This window comes from Lactuca serriola, chromosome 4 (genome assembly GCF_051521515.1).
Source record: "Lactuca serriola cultivar US96UC23 chromosome 4, Lser_US96UC23_V15, whole genome shotgun sequence".
Taxonomy (NCBI): Eukaryota; Viridiplantae; Streptophyta; class Magnoliopsida; order Asterales; family Asteraceae; genus Lactuca; species Lactuca serriola.
Window position 1 is genome coordinate 79,832,820 of NC_136411.1, and position 20,951 is coordinate 79,853,770.

The 20,951-nt window shown below is 31.0% G+C and overlaps 2 protein-coding genes and 1 long non-coding RNA gene across 7 annotated transcripts; all 3 read right to left on the reverse strand.

The window, feature by feature from the left end:
• Nucleotides 1-5,251: 5,251 nt before the first annotated feature.
• Nucleotides 5,252-6,206, reverse strand: LOC145098543 (uncharacterized). Its single transcript, XM_079036175.1, has 4 exons — nucleotides 6,201-6,206; nucleotides 5,949-6,059; nucleotides 5,709-5,846; nucleotides 5,252-5,630 (listed from the first exon to the last, which is right to left on the reverse strand). The coding sequence occupies exons 1-4, from the start codon at nucleotides 6,204-6,206 to the stop codon at nucleotides 5,412-5,414; spliced, it is 474 nt and encodes a 157-aa protein (XP_078892301.1). The 3' UTR covers nucleotides 5,252-5,411.
• Nucleotides 6,207-7,621: 1,415 nt separating this feature from the next.
• On the reverse strand, nucleotides 7,622-9,260 carry LOC145100209 (uncharacterized). 2 transcript variants are annotated; one of them, XM_079037574.1, is made up of 3 exons: nucleotides 9,041-9,260; nucleotides 8,542-8,843; nucleotides 7,622-8,454 (listed from the first exon to the last, which is right to left on the reverse strand). In XM_079037574.1, the coding sequence occupies exons 2-3, from the start codon at nucleotides 8,648-8,650 to the stop codon at nucleotides 7,886-7,888; spliced, it is 678 nt and encodes a 225-aa protein (XP_078893700.1). In that variant the 5' UTR covers nucleotides 8,651-8,843; nucleotides 9,041-9,260; the 3' UTR covers nucleotides 7,622-7,885. The 2 variants fall into 2 exon arrangements, with proteins under 2 accessions (XP_078893700.1, XP_078893701.1); XM_079037575.1 differs by having other exon boundaries at nucleotides 8,575-8,843; nucleotides 8,932-9,260.
• Nucleotides 9,261-15,337: 6,077 nt separating this feature from the next.
• LOC145101969 (uncharacterized) lies at nucleotides 15,338-18,091 on the reverse strand. 4 transcript variants are annotated; one of them, XR_013705950.1, is made up of 7 exons: nucleotides 17,789-18,091; nucleotides 17,536-17,659; nucleotides 17,065-17,219; nucleotides 16,155-16,219; nucleotides 15,959-16,029; nucleotides 15,582-15,668; nucleotides 15,338-15,485 (listed from the first exon to the last, which is right to left on the reverse strand). It is a non-coding gene; the product is annotated as an uncharacterized LOC145101969 (long non-coding RNA). The 4 variants fall into 4 exon arrangements; XR_013705951.1 differs by lacking the exon at nucleotides 16,155-16,219 and having other exon boundaries at nucleotides 17,578-17,659; nucleotides 17,789-18,085; XR_013705952.1 differs by lacking the exon at nucleotides 16,155-16,219 and having other exon boundaries at nucleotides 17,536-17,651; nucleotides 17,789-18,084.
• Between the last annotated feature and the right edge of the window lie 2,860 nt (nucleotides 18,092-20,951).

The following is a 20,951-nucleotide window of genomic DNA, read 5'->3' on the forward strand; positions in this document are numbered from 1 at the left end:
CGGAACGGTTTAACGAGATTTTTTAGAACCGAAAACCAGACCGGTATATAGGAACCGGTTCCGGGTACGGTACCGGGTAAAGTGGGTCTAGAACCGAAAACCCAGAAATAGTAAAGTGGGTAAGGTGGAACCGGGTAAAATAGGTTTAGAACCGGAAAACCCAGATTTTTTTATTTTCTTTATTATTATTATTTTTTGTAATTATCTCAATCGCATAATCTTTAAACCGTTATATAAAAATTAATAAACAAAAAATTACATTTAGGTTATTGACGACATTGATGTTTTTTTTTTTTAAAGTAACGTGATATAACAAAGTTGGTTTAATATTACCGTGAAATATGAGTTTTTAGTTATGTGATTGTAATATATATTGTACGATCATAGGGATGAGTTAATTGTAACATGATTAGAGGTTCTATTTAAAAAAAACAGTTAGAATAATTAAACAACAAATTGAATATATAACCTTTTGTAAACGATCCACTGTAAATAGGCTAAAAGTTTATAAAACTTTAACCCATTAAGCCAACAAAACAAGTTGATACTAAAAATAATAAAACTTTCGATTTCACTCTTTTTGATCAAATACACTATTATATAGTCAAATTCACTTAAATAAAACACCATAAGTCAATTTTCCAAAATTTCTTACAAATGACGAAATCACCCTTTTTAATTAAACCATTGTTTAATATATAAAACCAAACTTATAACCATTTATCTAATATTAATATTACATATAAATTATGGTTCTTACAAATAAAGTTCACCATAGAGTGGAATAAGAGATAGGCTGAGATTTTATTAGATGAATGTCATGCTTCATATTTGCGAATTTTCCATTACTTGAATGTTTTCTCTTTTTTTATTATTATTATGAAAGTTCATATGCAAATTGAGATTATGATAAACAACCATCTGCAATCCTACATCCATTTTCTTTAGATAAAAAATGTATAAATAATATTTCATCTTTAACGGACATTATTTTTTATACAAATTTCTATACCAAAAATATATTTCTAGCATATTCATTTTTTAAAACTTATATAGATTATGATAAAATAGTCATCAACTTATAATCTTTTTTACATATTTATTTATATTTCATGTATAAAAACTTTATAAAACGTACAAAAATCGGTTCCGGTCCATTAAACCCGGTTCCGGGTTTTTTACATATCCGGTTCCAAAAACCGGTTCCGGTTTTTTTACCCGGAATACCCGGACCCGTTGGACCCATACCCTAAATACCTGGAAACCAGATAAGACTTCTGATTCGATTCTGGTTCCGGTCCGGTTTTTCGGTTTTATAAGCCACACTTCATATGTTATTTTTTTTAATATACAAAATAAATAATTTAAACATAAAATCTTTTTTAAACTTAAAATAAAAATACAACACACCAAAAAAAACATAGAAATTCAAATTACAAACTTAGAAATTAAAAAAAAAAAAAACATAGAAATGTAAAAAAAAAAAAAAAAAAGACATTAAAATTAAAAAACCCAAACTAGATGTTATATTTTTTTGCAAGCTCCTCTTTGGCTTTTAAAGTCTTTTCTCATTCGTGTCCGGATAACTTGGTTGTGGGTCTCATTGAAATGGACATGACACGAGTTTTTTCTTTCTCTTGTGCAAAGTTCAAGTAGCGCTCCAAGAAAGACTTCAAACCGTCCATTTTTGTTGATAGTTTCTCCACGTCGTCGGTAGTAGTTGTCACCGTTTTTCCCTTTCGCTTGGAATTGTCTCTTCCCATGGGATGAGTCGCTCTTGGAACCTCAAAAGGCTCATCTTCATTGAGATCAATCCCGATATGTGCATTAGACGATTAACTATGTGTCGTTTCAAACATTTTGGTTCTTTTAGACAAACCACCCGTAAAGGTTTGAGAAGATGCCACATCCAACCATTTTTTTTGACAATTTTACAATCTTCCAAACATGTAAAAATTTAAATGGCACCCCTTTTTGTTCCTGATACATTTCAAGAGATTTTTGCAAAATGGTTTTGTTGTTTGCACCACTTTGCCATTGTCGTTTCACACTCGAAAACAACCCCTTGAACTCTGTCACGACTTTGTTAACATTTCGCCACTTAGAATAAACTTGGTCTTTTTTCCGGTAATCGCCAAGATTCATCTCGTTCAGAAACCGACATGTGATTTTCGGAAGAAAGTTGGACAAGCTTGGTTGTTTCCAACCATAGGATCTTCAGAAACATCCACCCAAGCACGCGTTAACATCTTTTATTCGGCAGATGTCAATTGCTTTGGAGGTGCCATTCCACTTTTTTTTGTGGTGGATTCTCTTCAGGCTCGGATTCTTTTTCCGGGACGATTTCTGGTTCCACTTCAGTTTGAAATTCGGTTTGATGGTTCATTGAGGACTCGAGAAGATCATCAAATGGATTGAACTCATGCATCATTTGGGATAAGAAGTTCATTTGTGGTTGGTTTTGAAACTGGAGTTGTCTTTGAAATTGTGGTTGGTTTTGGAATTGATGTTGATTTTGGTATTGAGGTTGATTTTGGGCTTGAAATGGGTAGTAACACCACCAAAATGTAGATTCGGTGGAGAATAAATAGGCCGATCGTGTGTGGTTTTGGATGAATGTTGGTGAAGAAGGTGAGCATTTGGGTTTTGAGTGTTTTGTTTGGTATTTGTTTGAGCTTTTGAGTTGTATGATGAAGCCATTTTTTCAAAAAAAAAAATTGAATGGTTTGAGTGATAATTTGAAGGTTGTGAAGTGAGGTAAATATGAGAAAGATTGGTATATATTTAAGGTTAAAAAGAAGGATTTTCTAATTTTTTTTTTTTGAAAAAACGGTCACATTTGACCACCTCCAACGTCTATTTCCTTATCTCAATACATCCTCTCTCTTCGGTGAATAGTAGCCGAATTGCCAAGCTAAGGGGTCAACGCGGTGATTGTCGAGCTCACCGAGGCCTTAAGCTACGTCGAGTCCACATCATCCAACCTTAGGCTTACTTTAATCTCTATAATTTATAAAGAAACACTGAGACATTGGAAGAAGGCGATTTGTCGGACACCTAAAGTACATATATTACATATATATTAAACAAACAACAAAAAGTGAGTAAATTTGATTAGCACTAAGAAGAAATTAGATTACATCCAGGTAAAGGAGTAAAAGACTAAGATTAAGGGTCCTCATACTCCTCTTTCCACTACACTAATAAGAAGAACCAAAAAGTAAGAAATCAAAAATTAGCACAGGCTGAATGGTTGACATCCTCCTCTTTCCACACTAATTAGAACTCAGAAGATAGAATCAAAAAAACAATTGAATTCTTGAACTCCTATATTTGAAATCCATAAATTGGGATAAATAATCAGAAATCCAAATGGAAAATAGGCAAATGGCATCAAAGCAGATAATAAAGAGGAATCAGAAGTAAAGACTTTAATCGATGGGGTGCTTGGAATTTTAGGATTCAGTCTTTTCAATTTATACAGAATAAAGAGGAATCAATATCGAAGTACATAACTAAAATAGGAATCATAACCAAATTTGAGATTTTTTACCGTTGCAATAGATTTGGGATATTGGGGCGTCAATCATGATTTACTGATCACGGGAAGATCATCATTGCCAACCAAAATTTTTTGATTTTCGAGACTCTTCGTATTTTAGTTTTTAAGACCGGTCGGAGTGGGCTCCCACTGACGTTTTTAGAAGAAAAAAAGAAGAAAAAAGGTGTTTGTGGTGGTAACAGAAAGCAACATGCATACTAATAACACGAAAAAACAGGGAGGAGGGGCGGTGTTTATAATGTTATAACGTGCAAAAACGCCCCCGTGGGCGTTGCCTACACCTAACAGCCTAAGAATAAGGATATGTTTCTATGATTTAGTAGGTTATGTTATCTTAAAACACTTTCATTATTTTTAACGTTTTGTTTTATTCATCGATGAATAATAGTAATGCCAAATTTGGTAATGTTAACAGATTAATGATATTATCTGGCATTTAAACCTCTTTTATTAGATTGAAACGGTTCGCACTTACAATAGATATACTTTTCCTTTCTTGAACTTATAAAACCATCAATCATTATATACTATAGTCATATACAATCCAAGCAGTATTCATAGTTTATTGTATGCTGTTAGTAGTATATCTTAATAACAAATGTTTGTACGATTAACTTTTAAAACACCTATACATCATATATTGATTGACGTTTGCGTTTGGGTAAATTTTAGTCATAAGTTTAACCATGGTCGACTTTAAACCCTTAAGTTTAGTCAATAATGAATAACATCATAAATACATTAATTATTTTCAACATATTGATGATATGAAAATTGTTAAATACTCTTCTGTTTAGATAAAACAATTTGCATTTAAAGTATAATATGTTAGGAATAATTCAAGTAAGTGTTTATGCTATTAATCAATATTTAAATAACAACATACTTTAAGATATAAACCCACTAACAATCATTATATAATATAGATATGTTCACTTTAATTATTAAAAATTCTGATTGTATGGTCATAGTAACATAGCATATTAACAAATGTTTGTTAGTAACAATCATTACTGAATATACACTAACACTATACCATCAATGTTAATCATCATATTTTAACATAACTTAATTTTTCAAATGTTAATGTTAAATTATAACTACTAAAATATCACTAGTCCATTACTAAAATTAGCAAACCAAAAGTAACTATTGTACGTTCAGCAACCCAAGTTAATATCCTTAGCATACAAAAGCATTGTTTTTAAACTATCCAAAAGAAACCATTGAAGTCATAACTAAAATAACTTTTTTAACATAATTAACTTAAATTAGGGTTTAGGTCATTTTTGGTCACTTAACTTTTGGTTTTGTGCTCATTTGGTCACTTAACTCTTTTTAAGTTTTAAAAGGTCATCAAACTTTTGATTTTGTGCTCATTTAGTCACTTAACTTTTATTTTGGTCACTTAACTCTTAAATTTGAGCTCATTTAGTCACCTAACTTTTAAAATTGTGTTCATTTAGTCACTAAACTTTTGAAAAATTCTAAAAGTTTAGTGACTAAATGAGCACAATTTTACAAGTTAGGTGACTAAATGTGACCAAACTAAAAGTTAAGTGACTAAATGAGCACAAAGCCAAAAGTTTGATGACTTTTTAAAACTTAAAAAGAGTTAAGTGACCAAATGAGCACAAAACTAAAAGTTAAGTGACCAAAAATGACCTAAACCCTAACTTAAATCATCCAATCTCCTGTGAATTTCTTCCTTTGCAATGGCCAACAGTTGAGAATGTTGTTTTGAAGGAATCTTGTGGAATTCATCAACCTTTTGCAACACATAATCCTTTTGCACATTATATTCATGAGTGATGATTTTGTATAAATACTTTGTCCTCAGTTTAACAAGTTAATCATCTTGTGCAGAAGACTCGTTCTTGAACCCAGCTTTAAACTCATTCATACTTCCACCCATATATGTTTCCATGTGACGCATCGTAAACACACCACAATCAATGCTGTTGTTTATTGTTCTCCAAGGCATTTCCAGTCTATGTGGCATCACATGCGAAAACATCTTAGCTTTTGGATGATTCTGAGATTTTAAGTAATCAACTATGTACTCTTTCTGAAAATGTAAAAAACATTGTCAACACATATAAATTTTTTTATTAAATATGTAAAGTAATTTTTATTAATCACTTACAATGATTTGGGGCAACTGACCATATCTCTCACCATCAGGATCATCAACTTTGTTGTTGTCAACGATTACAAACTCTGGTTGTTGTAGATTGATCATAAAAAGGAAAATGTGGAAGGAACGGATGATTGGTAGGAAAAGCTTCAACGTTTATTCATTACAATTGTATTCACTTTATTTAATATTCATATTTGATCAATGATAAATGCACACGTAAGTAAACTGTCGAGATATATCTCTTACCAATCCAACAAAACGTAGGCTTGCGTCCATATCTTCAATAGAAAGCACCAAATTCTCAATGAATTTATCTTTACGTTGACTTTCTGTTAAATCACTTTCAAGATACGAATTCTGTGATCGATTTTTAAAAACTCATTAACTTTTTATATGTTGTATTTAAAAAATAATATAATCAACATTGATCAATATTAAATTATACCATCACATCTGTCTTGCAATAAACTCTCAGAGGCGATTCAGGTGCACGCTTACTTTCATCAAGATTCAACACTTGACTCCAACAATAAATGACATGGCCAAATAGTTCACATGTTGGAAAAAACCATCCAAAGTGTGGAAAACTATATCACTGCAAAAGACATGAACAATTAATAATATTTTAATAAGCAACCAACAAAATTAAGTAATTTTAAAAATATTTTAAATGCAACTTACTTTGGCTCTCCCTGGAGAGAGAATATCCATTCTGCTACACGTTTTTCCTGCCGTGGAACTCCTTTGATGATATCAATAGCTCGTATAATGTAAGGAGATTTCAGATATTCGGATTTCATGCGAGACCTGTACCCTCTTCTACTAACCCAATGTTCATCGTTGTTGAATGGTACTATAGACAAAGGAATTGGCATTTCCATTTTAGATGGTGGTGTATTCTTAAAAGATTTTGTTCCAGATCTATTCGCGAAGTCTGCATATTCCTGTGACATTTGAATACCACATTTTGCTATCGGGGAGTTGTCAAACTGTTTGTTAGTTGTAGCTAGAATCAGCGTACGTTCAGTTTCAGCCTCGTTATCATACCACCATTGAGATTGTTCTGGTTCCTCTGATGCGGAAACTTCAGTAAACAAATCATTTACTTTGTTTTTCCATTCTTTGACCAACTGATTATCAGGATATTTCTTGACAGCATCATTTATTTTGTCTTCCAACACTTTCTTTTGCTGCAATATCATGTCGTACATCTCCTTTATTGATGAAATAGTTGTCTAATTAGGTCACCACAATAGAATTACGTTACAAACCAAATAAAAACATTAATATGTCGGTTAGTATTAATTAATACTTTAGTAACTCATTATTCAAATGTGAATAGGTAGTAAACTACCTCAACACTTTCCCCACTTCCACTAAAAATATCATCTCCTTTATTTCCCTACAAAAAGTAACACAATATTAGTTGTTGTACTAATAACTTATTATTTAGTAATGATTATATTATATTACTACCTTACACCTTACACCTCCTGCATCATTTCCCTGTCAATAATGTATGAATGTAATCAATTAACATTATACCAAAATAACAAATAATAAATTTCATATGCATTGTTCAATACAATAAAATATTACCTGAACTTTTTCTTGCCCTACATTACCATTTCCCGATGATTCATTGATGACTTGAAATGGATCTTGCAATTCACCCATACCCAGACCAATTGTCCTACTCTTTACTCTTTCTCGCTCACGTAGTTTATCAACATTCCAACAACATATTGTTGGTCAGCATCGTACAATCTTCACTGAATCACATCGAACACTTTCTACATATAGCAACTACAACAAAGACAAATAAAAAAGGTATTACTTAAATACACTTTAATGTATCTGCACACATAAGGCTACAAATATTGAATGACAGTTTAATTTAATACAAATCTTACCAACAGTAATATAATTGGCCCAACAAAGAATCCTTTTTTGCTGTTTGGATTCCATGCACTTTTTGTCTCCTTAAGGCAATCAAAAACATATCCACACCAATCAATGTCACTTAGATCCAGGTCTTTCGTCACTTTTCATAACATCGACAGGTCACATGTTCCCATGCTCATCGACTGACCTAGTGTATTACACAACAGGACAAAGATGTTTACTTTAAACATTAAATCTGCACGTGTTGATTGCATAATAACTTGTTAAACTGCCCTTGGTCAAATATTATCTTCATCTTCGAATTGTTTTCTCCAAACAGTTACCGTGTTGTCTGTGACTTCTCTATAAGGCATGGACTTTATTGTAACATGTCCCAGAGGCAAACCCAACATTTCGTGAATAACTTGCCGATTGATTGGTATCTCTCCATGATGAAGTTTGAGTCCCATCCTATCTGCATTAAAATTCTTGACAATATAATGCCCCATAATTGATGCACACCCATCCACTTTCATATTCAACAAATGCCCCAGACCAATAGAAGAAATATAAGCTTCCTGTTCCTTGCTAAGGTTATGCATACAACTGTACAAAACATTTGGAGATGTCCGTACTTGTATTCGCCTTGCTTCTTCTGCACCACTTGCTACAACTTTAGGCAGTTTTCTTGGCTTCAACACATTTCCTTCTTTAGTCCTTTGTCTTTTAAATTTCTTCACATTTTCTTTGTCATCATCTTTGAATGAAGTATGATGCCTTCTCTTTTTCCTTGTTACCATAGGTTTGTCAGCTTCAAAATCAGAGTCTTCATCTTCGTCAAGCTTCTTGACAGTAGCATTATCTTTTCCTGTTAAGACATATTTAAGACAATAAATGATTATAAATAAATTACCAAACCAATATTATACTAAATTTATTAAAAAAAAAACACTACCTGAAAATGAGTTTATAACAACAACTTCATCACCTTTTATTTTACATCTATCAAAACGTCTTTTTGTTCTCAATTCATTTTCCCTATTTAGTCCACTATCTTCTGTCATCTCATAACTTTCAATCAAACCTGCCAATAATTAGACAACATAATCATAACTGAATATACTTTAATATACAAGTTACATTACATGAAATCATCATTCATACCTTTTTTTTCTATATATTTTTTTTTAGCTTTTGAAAACCTTGAATTTCCTCCATCAAACTTCTTCACATTGACTTTGGGTTTCATGTTCTTTTCTATTAATAAATACAAAACAACACAAGTTATTAAAACTAACTACAACATCAAACTCTAAATAAATTTATTTATAAACAAGTACATTACTTGAATCTAAGCTCAAAACTACAACTTTAAGATCCCTTCGCATTGAATGAGCTGGTGTGCGATTAACACGTTCCCCCACACTTGTCCAAAAAATAAGACACATACTCACTATAGATTCCAACTGATATTTAACATTTTAAATTTCATATAATCATCATCACCACCAGTTTGTTTTTTAGTTTTCTTCTTAGGTGTTGAACACTTCTTTTGTCTTTCTCTTCTAATCTGAGGTTGTACTAGTTTGTTTCCTTCATTGTCTTCATCTTCAATATCAAGAAGCAATGGATTGGATTCTTCATTAGTGAATTTGCTGAATGTCGTCTTTAGTAATATCCTCACGCTTTTCTTTCTACCTAATAGTAGAATTAAAATACCTTAATCATTTATAACTCATAATTGAATCATTAACAACTCAAATAATCATAAATTATACCTACTAAACACAAACACAATTAAACACATACCCAACAGAGGAATTTTTACAATAATCATCAATAAACAAACAGTGTAATTAACTTAATCACATAAAACAGTTGGGACTCCTACAACATTATTCTTTACATACAAAATCATGTACAGGATCAAAACCACATACATACTCAATAAAGTACACATTCACAACTGAATATGACTTTAACAATATACAAAACATACAACCAACAACAATGATTAATACTAAAAACAGTACTTCTGTCTCTAAAACAATCGGATTTTACAAGTAATCATTAGTAATGAATGACATTTATACCCTTCGTTATTATTTTTCTACTAAACACCATTCACAATCGAATACTAACATCAATTACTCCTCTTGTCCCCAAAATCAGAGGAATGTTAACAATAATCATCAATAAACAAACAGTGTAATTAACTTACTCACATAAAACAGTTGGAACTCCTACAACATTATTCTTTACATACAAAATCATGTACAGGATCAAAACCACATACATACTCAATAAAGTACTCATTCACAACTGAATATGAATTTAACAATATACAAAACATACAACCAACAAGTAATCGTTAGTAATGAATGACAGTTATACCATTCGTTATTATTTTTCTACTAAAAAACATTCACAATCGAATACTAACATCAATTACTCCTCTTGTCCTACTTATAATGTATTTATTTTGCCATTGATCAACAATAAGACTCTTAAAACAAAAGTAAAAAAAAAAAAAAGCCCTAATTTTTGGGTTTACGTAACCTTACTTCAGTTCAAAGTAGTCGACTACGATTACACATGTATATGCATCTTAGAACTTTCAAACACAATCATAATCTATTGATTTTTAAGCACATTCAATATCAGAATACCGTAACTTCGAAACTCATCTATTGAAAGTTATAATTACGTTAAGGTGAACATGTCATGTCTATTGAAGAAAGAAGGGTGTTTTAATACTTTTTGTAGCATCATTATTTTCATCAAACACCGACTTTTTATTAACATATATTTCATCGCATTCTGTAAATTTACTAATTTCCAAATATGGCAAACTGATTGTTAGGAGTTAAAGATTCTATATTATTCTTCAAAAACGATGGAAGTTTTTCTCACATTAACATAAACATACACATAACAAGTACCAAAAATGATACAACCCAAAAAACCCATTGTACATCTAAAAGAATCTGAAAAAAAAAAAAGAACAATGTTTAACTAATACCTAAAAGAAAAGATCTGAAAGCCATGATGTATATAGTCCTCATGGGAACAATGAAGCAAAGATCATGAAACGCAATTAAACGATAAGTGGGCTTTCACATGCATTGCTTGTATGTTTTTGGTAAATCGATGGAAATTAGTAGGATTTTATGTTTGATAAAAAATGGAAGTAAGTTACGCTTTAACAAAATAGAGAACGAAAGTTCGATGCTATAATTGACAAAAACTTAAAGTACAATGCTATGAAAGGATAATGTTATATTCCACAAAACATCATTTATTTGTTACTTTTTTTTTATGTTTGTATGCATGTATGTTGCTGTTTGTGTATAACAAAAAAAAACACTTTAACATACACACATGAATTTATAACTCATAAACATTATAAAAAAATGACCTCAAAATAGAATAAAAAGTTAAATACTCCACTTTTAATTAATTAAAACGACACAAATAAGAGTGACGAGAAAACCATATAAAGATCAAATTTTTAATCAATGTAAGAACATAACATAAGATAATAAGGAAAGAGAGAACAACGTATGAAGATGATCCAATAAAAAGACACCACCATTTGAATCTTTGAACAAACTCTCATTTCTAAATTAAAATTTTAATGGTATAATCGATTAAAGAAACATAAAAAATATGATGGGATTGTTATGAGGCAGATGGTACATGATAAGTTATGCTATCATTCGAAGATTCAAGGGTTCGATCTGAATAAGAAGAGATAAGAAAAAAAATAAGATTTAAGAAATGCATCATAGGTATAGAGGGGTTTTATCTGTCATTAAGGATTAATCAACAATATTATGAATTATGTAGACAACATATTCAATTCCATACAAACAAACGATAAAAATCAACTAAAAACTCAACCAAAAATGAATATGGAAAAAACGATCAAATGAAGAATGATATATAGAGGCTTACCGCCATGTTTGTTTCGTAGGAACCTTGCAAGAAATAAGAAACATAAAAAAAAAAATATGTCATAACCACAATAATTCTCTAGGAATTTAAGAAAAAACTCACCGACTTTAAGATATTAATTTTAGTAATAAAAGACATTTAATCAGTTAACTTACCACTTTAGATTTTAGATCAATATTTAACAATTACAAAATCACCAAAACAACCTGCAACAAAATAAACAACACATAAAACAAATTAAACAAAGCACAAAAAAACCTTAAAACAGAAAAGAAAACAAATTTCAAAGCGGGTGGGGTAATCACCTTGTAAGTTTCTATGATAAACTTACTAACAACAAGGATCTATTTATGAACAAGTAAAAGGAACTTGTTGTAAGAAATTTCATAAATCCATTTTATCATACACTTAACATGCATAATTTTTCAAATTAACTTAAACGAAATTTTAGAAATCAAACAACGAAAAGCTTATAAAAGAAACCATTATATTTTGTATTGTTGTTGAAGGCGTCAACTTCAACGATGACAGTAAAATTCCACCGTCGTGTTGTAGTTGCAATCCATACGATCCTTGTTCAGTGAAATTGAAACACTACTGTAATCAGGAACGCCTTGAGATGAACTAATAGCGAAACAATCAAATCATCAATAGAAACTAATACTAAGAAAACTGTAACGCCCGCGTTTCCAGACTAGGCATTATTGTTGATGTAATAGTGTAGGTTAACCCTTGTAACTCTTTTTGAAGTATTAATGATGAAATATTTGAGTATTATGTGAATTATGTGTTTATTTTCTTAATTATTATAATTTAATGAATTAAGAATAAAATAAGCGTCGAAATTGAAATGTGAGATAAGCCCGATATTTTTTGCATAAAGATGTAGTGGTTGAATCAAGGATTCCAAAGATATAAAGAATGCCGAAATCCGAGTTATAACGAAGAAGTTATGACCTGTCGAAGTTTCGCGACAGAACCGGCAACGCTGAATGACGTAAAAAGTGAAATTTACGTTAGAGTAATATTTAGCCTTAGCGATCTAAACGAAAGTCGTAGAATATGTTAAACCGAGAGCGTCCATAAAAAGAACGTCCAAATCTGACTTCGTATGACAAAGTTATGATTTTTCTAAGTTTCGACTTAGCAGTATGCAACTCGAATACTCGATTTGAGTTCGAGCGGTTTTTAGCCGAAACAATCTAAACGAGAATCGAAGATCTCGTTAATAGTAGTGAAATGATAAAAAGATAGACGAAAACGGACGTCGGATGAAGAAGATATGAATTTATAGCGGAGTTTTCCTGTCCCAGCCTACTAAAAATAAATAATAAAAATAAATTCAAAATTAGCTAACGGAGTCTAAATAAAAGTTGTAGATAGTAGTCTCACCTACGCGAGGATATAAAGAACATCGAAAACGGAGTTTGTATGAGGAAGATATGAATTTTTGAAGTTTATTAAATAATTTCGATATTAAATTTAATTATAAAATATCCGATATTATCCAAATGGGGGAGTCAGCGACCTTATCCGGGTTACGCCCAGCGTACCTAGATTTACGCCCAGCGTAAATCGAGGATCCAGACCCTATAAAAGGGAGTCGAGGCTTCCAAGTTTCTTTGCTCAATTCCTCATCTCTCTCCCGTTTTACCTCGTTTTTCGTGCACGGATTATCCTGAAGCCTCGGTATCATTCTTGAAACCCGAAGCAAGTCCTGAAGCCCCGAAGATCCCGAGAAGTAAGATTTCCGAGTCGAAGCTCTGCCCGCGAGGAGTCTGGTTTTTTGTGAAGATCTTCCAGATCTACCGAAGAATACTACTTCTATAAGCCGTATTGTTGTCCGATCATCTTCTGATCAAGTGAGTGTGTAGTTACTTTCTTCTAATACATAAATACGAAGTATTTACTATGAAATATGTGTTATGTGTTTATATATTGGTGTTGATTTGAAGGGGGTACATAATCTCTTTCAAATGCACGATTTTATACAAGTATCGATTTAACGTACTAAGTATATTTGTTATGTGAGTGTATCTATGTTATCTTCTAATCTCATAGATATGATTTATTCTCTATGAAATACGTGTTATGTTTATGTGCCTCATCTTTTATCTGGAATGTGTTTTGAATGAACATACTATACAGGTTTTAAACTATGTATAAAAATGTATATTTTATCTACTAAAATGTTGGGTAGAACATGGGTAGATAGTTGCTTCTGATAAAAAGATGAGAAACCTCAATGTTTTTGATTCAGTCATTTAGCGGAGTTTAGATGACGACCACGGACTTTTCTAGACAGTCATGTGGAACGCTAGCAGGTTCGCCACCTGTAGGTGTTAATGAACTTGGGTATTCATTCACTGTACTCCATCCCCCTCATGGTTGCCTTATTTGACATATATTGTCGGGAAACCCCCGAATGCATGTGTTGTCGCCCCGATGAAATATTCTAAGACTAGGTCCCTTGTGTTAGTTGTTTTAGGGACGTAAAGTGAGAATAAGGGGAATGGATAATTGGGTTATTGTTGGTTTGTGGAATTAAATATAATTATTTATTGTGGGTTGAAAACCCTATATACTCACCAGGCTCCCAAGCCTGATCCACTCAGTTTCTTTGTATTACAGATAGTGGCACCAGAGCATAAGTTGGATGACTTGTCAAGTTATTTTTGGATTATAGACATGTCGTTATATTTAACTGTTGTAAGGTCTGTATTGAAATGCTTATGCTTTTGGTCTGTTTATCGGAAGATGACATCTCGAGTATTGTAATATAACGAAAAATACATTTCTTTAAGAAATGCTTTGGTAAATCTTATTTTTATCATATTTTGTTTTGGGAACAAATTCCGCAACTCTTTTAATCAAAGGATTACTCTGAAATTGTTTTAAAAGCATAAATTAAACTAGTCTTTTCTAGCCGTGATTTTGGGGATGTCACAAAAACCATACCTTAGCATCAAGAAGAGAAAGTCATGTTTCACCAGGAAAAAGAATTCAGTCCATGTAGGCGTGTAAATGCAGAGCATGAAAACATGATCGGAAAGCAAATTGAATAGACTCCCAATCTTCAAAATCACATAACTCTAGCAACAAATATGCTAGATATTCGATTTGCATTTTGGGTGCTTCATTTTGAGCATATGTGCGTCATGGAGAAAGCAAACGAAAGAACCGGTTCATTTCTAGAGAGAGAAAAGGCGGATGGGCGTCACCGGAAAAGAGAAGAGGATGCTTTGTGTGTAGTATGATCGCCAGAAAACTTTATCAGTGGTGGTATAGGCGTGTCCCAAAACTTGGATATTTAAAAATGAAAAGCAAATGGGCTGCCAGTATATATAGCCCAAGACCAAAAGGAAAATGCCAACGGCCTAAAAAGCCCATTATTACTAACACCTAGAGATCCGACCCAGTTAAAAAATCAGGTGACGTGTCCATTTAGGAGAAAACCAAGGGTTTATATATATATACTAGGTACTTTTAAAGGCCGTGCTAAGCACGACCCACGGTTAGTCCAAATACGCACTGTCATTCGTTAGAAATGGCTTTGGTAAATAATTAAAGTCGGTTAAGTTTTTGGTATTGGCTGATGGTCCAAAATAACATTAAAGGTTAGGCAGGTTTATATCAAAATTGAAAAACAAAGACTACATTACTATAAAAAGGGAAGACTATCAAAACTAAACCTTTTAACATTTATAAAAGGTTATTCTTCAGACAATATCTAATATTATTTTTGTACTATATGAACCAATGATACAATCAAACATAAAACATAAAACATAGCATTTAGTTAAAATGAAAAGACGAACTTTTGGAAAAATAAATAAAGTGGCAATGACGATAATTTACATTCACATTTTTATCCTCCAAGTTTTGCATCCAAATCCTTAGCAATTTAATGACCAAATCGACCCCGATAGCAATCTCCCTAATCTAGTGACACAATACAGGTGCTGAAACATTACTACAACCCAAAATACTCAAATTTAATTTTATAATCAAAAGAATCTACATAATTTTATTATTTACCTTCCGCCCTTTAAGCCCAAATATGATATTCTCCTGCAATTAAGAGAAACCCTCCACCCACAAAGAGTACAGTTGTGATGTTATTCACTGGAGATTTTAATTATACGAATAAAATGAATATATATATATATATATATATATATATATATATATATATATATATATATATATATATATAGTGGAGTAGTAGACATGGATAATAAATAATGAATACCCCCCACTCATGCTTTAAAAAACACTCCAAACATTTAATTTTTTTATCCCCGATGAACATTTTGTATGTGAAGAACGAAATATCCGATTAGAAATTTTCTAAAAAAAATAGATCTAGAATTCAAGGAAGAAATATAAAATGATAATATGGAAAGTTCTTAAACCTGGTATGTTCTTTTTAGAGGCTTGCCAAATCCATCTATCCATGGCAAAAAGATCAAAAATTTGTAACAACCTATCACGAAAAATAAGAAAGTTGTAAATTTAGTAAACCCAAATGTGGTACATCGTTGAATGCATTAAATAATCAATGGAAACCTCAATAAAATAAAAAAGATTGATTAAAATGGAGAAACATACCACACTTGTTAGTGATTTGCTTAACCTTAAGTTCAAGTATCTTGACACCACTTTCCTTTAGTAATCTAGTTGATATTCGTTATAACTTGTAAGAAACTTTTTAGACATTACTTTGCCAAGATTTCCCAACAACTAACCGAATGGAAGGATATGGAGAATGTTGGAAGGGTATGTGCTGTTATTTTTCTTATCTTTTAGCTATAAAAAAAAAATTGGTGGAGAATGTTGGAAGGGTATGTGTTGTTATTTTTCTTATCTTTTAGCTGTAAAAAAAATTGGTAACTGCTTCATTTAAAACGTATGAAATTCCTCTTGTGATCATAGAGGTACCATTTTGGTGACCACTTCTATACATGGCCACAGCCTGAATGATTTTCATATCATGCCACACCTTTTAACAAACTCATATGGACATGAAATTGTGCTTGTTACATTATAAAGACTCAAATATGGCTTTACACATGTAGTAATATTTCCATAGAAGTTCATTCTTAATTTCTTCCAGAAGCAAATCAAAAATGAACATGGTTCCAAAGTCACTATGGATGGCTTCAATATTATTGACAAATGTTTGCATCTTTGCATTGTTTTTGTCAAAAATAACTTTTGTTATGACATTCTTATATAGAACATGTTCAACCCTTACATTTAGGTGGATGATACGTCCACAATCTGAAAATATGAAGGTACTATAATTACCCTTCAGAAGCAAAGCCTCTAAAATAAGCATTACTTTCATAAACATGATTAATGAGATTCCAATATATATATATATATATATATATATATATATATATATATATATATATATATATATATATATATATATATATATATATATATATATATATATAATATTCTAGAAAAAGCCTAAAAAACTATAGTATAGAATCGGGGGCAGGGTTGGTACCTCATTTATTTGCCACCATAGAAAATTCCATCATATCTGATCTTGTTAGAAACTGAATCATCATATGGACCTAGTATATGGAGATCTTGCTGAAGGCCATTGAGATAAATAGTTTCAGAGCAGGCAGTTCTCCAGGACAAAGATGTGGATTTCCTCTTTACAAATCAGATTACAACAAATAAGTAGATTCAAATGAAAGAAAATTCTATGAGGCAATCGAAGATGTTATGAACATCATCAAAGTCTTTTTCAATAAAAAATTTACATATGAATTCATCAACCAAAATGCTTCACATCATAGCGATAAAAAAAAGAAGAAAAACATCTACTGAAATAATAAGGGCTGACTAATCATGAAGGAAATTCATCCATTGTTCTTCATCACCAAAATGATAAAATTGAGAAAGGAGAAACACAGAAATTCAGAAGACTTTTAAGTTAAATACGAAATAAAATTGATGAATTACGAACCTTGTTGATTCCCGAAGAAGCTCTAATGATCAATACTCTTACCTTCGGTAGAAAATTTTAGCTTCAAGGACTCAAAATTCGCAAATCCCTTTAGCTCTAGGGCTCAAAAAGACTACCTGAAACCCTAGAAAAGGAGGAAAAAGTGAGATTGATGGTGGTGTGTGACGGCATAGACTGAGAAAAGAGGCTAGCCATGCGATAAAGGCAGTATAGAAAATAGGAGAAGATATATAGAAAAGAAGAAAATTCATACCGTCGTCAACAATAACTTAGACATATCTGGTCATTGGCGCCATCGTAGAAGAAGGGCTGTGCAGCATTTTACTGGGGCGATGGGAATCAAATAAAATCGTACGGATACGTCGATTTTACTGTTGCCGGAGCTGCCGATTTAGCGTAGAGCCGAAGAACAAGTATCAGCGTCAAGCGAGAAAAATGAAAAGCAAATATGGATAGTCGATGGTTACAAGTAGAGAGAAAGTGGTCGTATTGGAATTTGGAAACGTAATGGGGAAACCAAGATAATGGAATACAGGAAGATAATGGAATACAGGTGTCACAACTCCATATCTCTTAGGTAATGACTCAGGATAACACCGATAGATACCTTTATAGATCCGACCCGACCCTCCAGCATATACCCGATCCAACAAAAAAGAAGCAAAAATCAACGAAATTCAGCTAAAATTCTACAAAAACCCACAAAAATACTTGCTTATTCACAAGCCCTTCACGTCATCCCACTTATCTATTTTCTTAAGGGATATGGTTTATTTATATATATATATATATATATATATATATATATATATATATATATATATATATATATATATATACTAGGTTATAACCCGTGGAAACCACGGTTACAAAATAAATAAATTTTATAGTAAAAAGTCATAATTATTAATTAATTATTTTTAATAAATTATTAATTAAGATATTTAGATTATAGTCCGCAGAAACCATGGTCACAAAAATAAATAAATTTTTATAGTAAAAACTCATAATTATTAATAGATTAATTTCAATAAATTATTTATTAAGATATTTATGTTTTTTTATTTATATAAAGTTATAATTGTTGATTCAAATAAAATTATAATTATTGATTACCAATTGTTTTGAATTTCAAATTTCAAAATGGTAATAAATAATGCTAATTTAACAGATTTAGAAGAATTTTAATTTAAATGTAAAACCATAGAAAAAGTCATGTGTAATTTTTAGAGAGTGGAAACCATGGTTGATAAAAAAACGTAATATGTTTAGATATTCTATAAAATTATAAGTTTGTACTATGTTTTGAATATTTTATAAATGCATAAGTTTATACAATGCTCTATATATATATATATATATATATATATATATATATATATATATATATATATATATATATATATATATATATTAGTGTAGTGTATTACACAGCTTACAAAGTAAAACCATATTTAAATCTCAAAAGCATAATCATTAATCTCAAATTGCAAGATTTTTAAAAAACATGTATAATAAATAAAATCATTGTATTAAAATGAATCGAAGGATAGTGATTCTTATATATAATTAGTAAATATTGAAAATAGATAAAATTAATCAACATTTCTCAGAAAAAATAATATGTATCAATTCAGGGATAATTTGAGTATTCAACAACAACCAATATTTTAGTATAATTGCAAACAAAATATTGAATTTACATAATTATGATAATATTGATTACTAAAAAATGTGATTGATAACCCTTCATAGTTATTTATTTTCTTTATTTACTGGGATGTATTATTTTTATTAAATTAAATATGGTATAACTTGATAATATTATAGATTTTTTTAATAACTTTATTAAATATAATATATTGAATGAACGTTCCTTAATTAAACATAAATGCATAATTTATCAAGAATATGTTTATCAAGCAGTTAATGAAAATCAATTCCCTACTTTCCATAATACAACATCCACATACTTTAAGGATCAATATTCAAAATATTAAAAGAACTCATATCCCAGAGAATTTGTAACCAAACATTTGAAGGATATCAATAGATTCATGCACACAACAACACACACATATATACTTACTTATATATTCAATCACCTACATACACACATTCACTAAACGACATGAATGCTAACACATACAAAAATTATTCCTTTAAAAATAAATTCCTAAATGGTGCATGTTTAAAAAATGGTCATTGTTAAAAAAATATGTAAAACATGTCCCTTTTAAAAGAAATACAGAAAAGTCCATGTTCAGAATGCTATAAATGACATTTTTATAGAAAGTAGGATGCTATAAAAAATATTTTACGGTCTAGTTCAAAATGGATTGCTATTTATTACAAACAAACAAAATATGTTGCTATTAATGGGATTTTATCATGAAATACACACAAACAGTCATATACTTACTCACACATACAGTCACATACATACTCGCATACAATAAACGACCATCATCATACACCAAGAGGATGAACCCAAAGTCTCCCAGTAGGCTGCAAGTTTTCACATCTATTAGTTAGCATCAACAAAAGAAAATTAACGAAAAATTGGAAATTAAAATGTGAAATGTTAAAAAAAATCAATTTATGGCCAAAACCAATTTACACTAATAGAAAAAATGGTGGGTCTGATAGATATCTAAACAAAACATATGATAGGCACATACACAGAAAAACCCAACCACATCAAGCCAGAAAAATACAAAAATATAATAAAAATGGATATATTGAGAAACTATTTATGCATATCTAGATAAAAAAACTAACTTTTTTCATGGCTTTGATTTATAAGGATAGCAAAATTGACATCACTTGTGGTTTTTAGACGTTGATATATGTCTAAAAGATCTCCAAAATTACCGTTCTTCACGTCTTAAAATGCCAGTAGGGCAACTGTTCTCTCCAACTTCTCTAGAAAGGTTTGTTGTATTGTGGAAGTTTATCAGATGAAGTGTATTTTGGGCATATTAAATATTAGTATAAGAAGATCAAAAGTTACATTTTCCTCTCCCCTTGGAGAGAGCTCCTCCCATGTAAATTCCAGCACTTCTTCACCCTTTTAATTTATAATCAATTCTATCAACCTTTGTTGTTGCAGATGGAAAAATTGTTGTGGATTTGTATCTAGAATTTGACTAACATATTTGCCACATTAATAGTTTTGTGAAATCAAGCAAAAGCATATTAAAAAAATCACGCATTTCACCAAACACTTAGTGTGCATATAATTAGCTCTGGTGTACCGATGTTGGTGATGTTGGTGATGAGAATCTGATGAACCAGATCTTCTGAATCCATTTGCTCCTTCTTATACACAATTCCCTTATCGGTTACCGTGGTTGGACATTGGCGATTGGTATTTCACCCTCAATTGAAAAATCGAACATAGACAGAACCATAAA

What these genes read in the sequence shown, in the direction of transcription:
- LOC145098543 (XM_079036175.1), bottom strand. An exon ending in GCCTACGTTTTGTTGGATTG is followed by an intron (nt 5,847 to 5,948) that starts GTAAGAGATATA and finishes TAAACGTTGAAG; the next exon opens with CTTTTCCTACCAATCATCCG. An exon ending in GTCAGTTGCCCCAAATCATT is followed by an intron (nt 5,631 to 5,708) that starts GTAAGTGATTAA and finishes TTACATTTTCAG; the next exon opens with AAAGAGTACATAGTTGATTA.
- LOC145100209 (XM_079037574.1), bottom strand. Translation starts at nt 8,650, where the DNA reads ATGACAGAAGATAGTGGACTAAATAGGGAAAATGAATTGAGAACAAAA. An exon ending in TGTTATAAACTCATTTTCAG is followed by an intron (nt 8,455 to 8,541) that starts GTAGTGTTTTTT and finishes ATGTCTTAACAG; the next exon opens with GAAAAGATAATGCTACTGTC.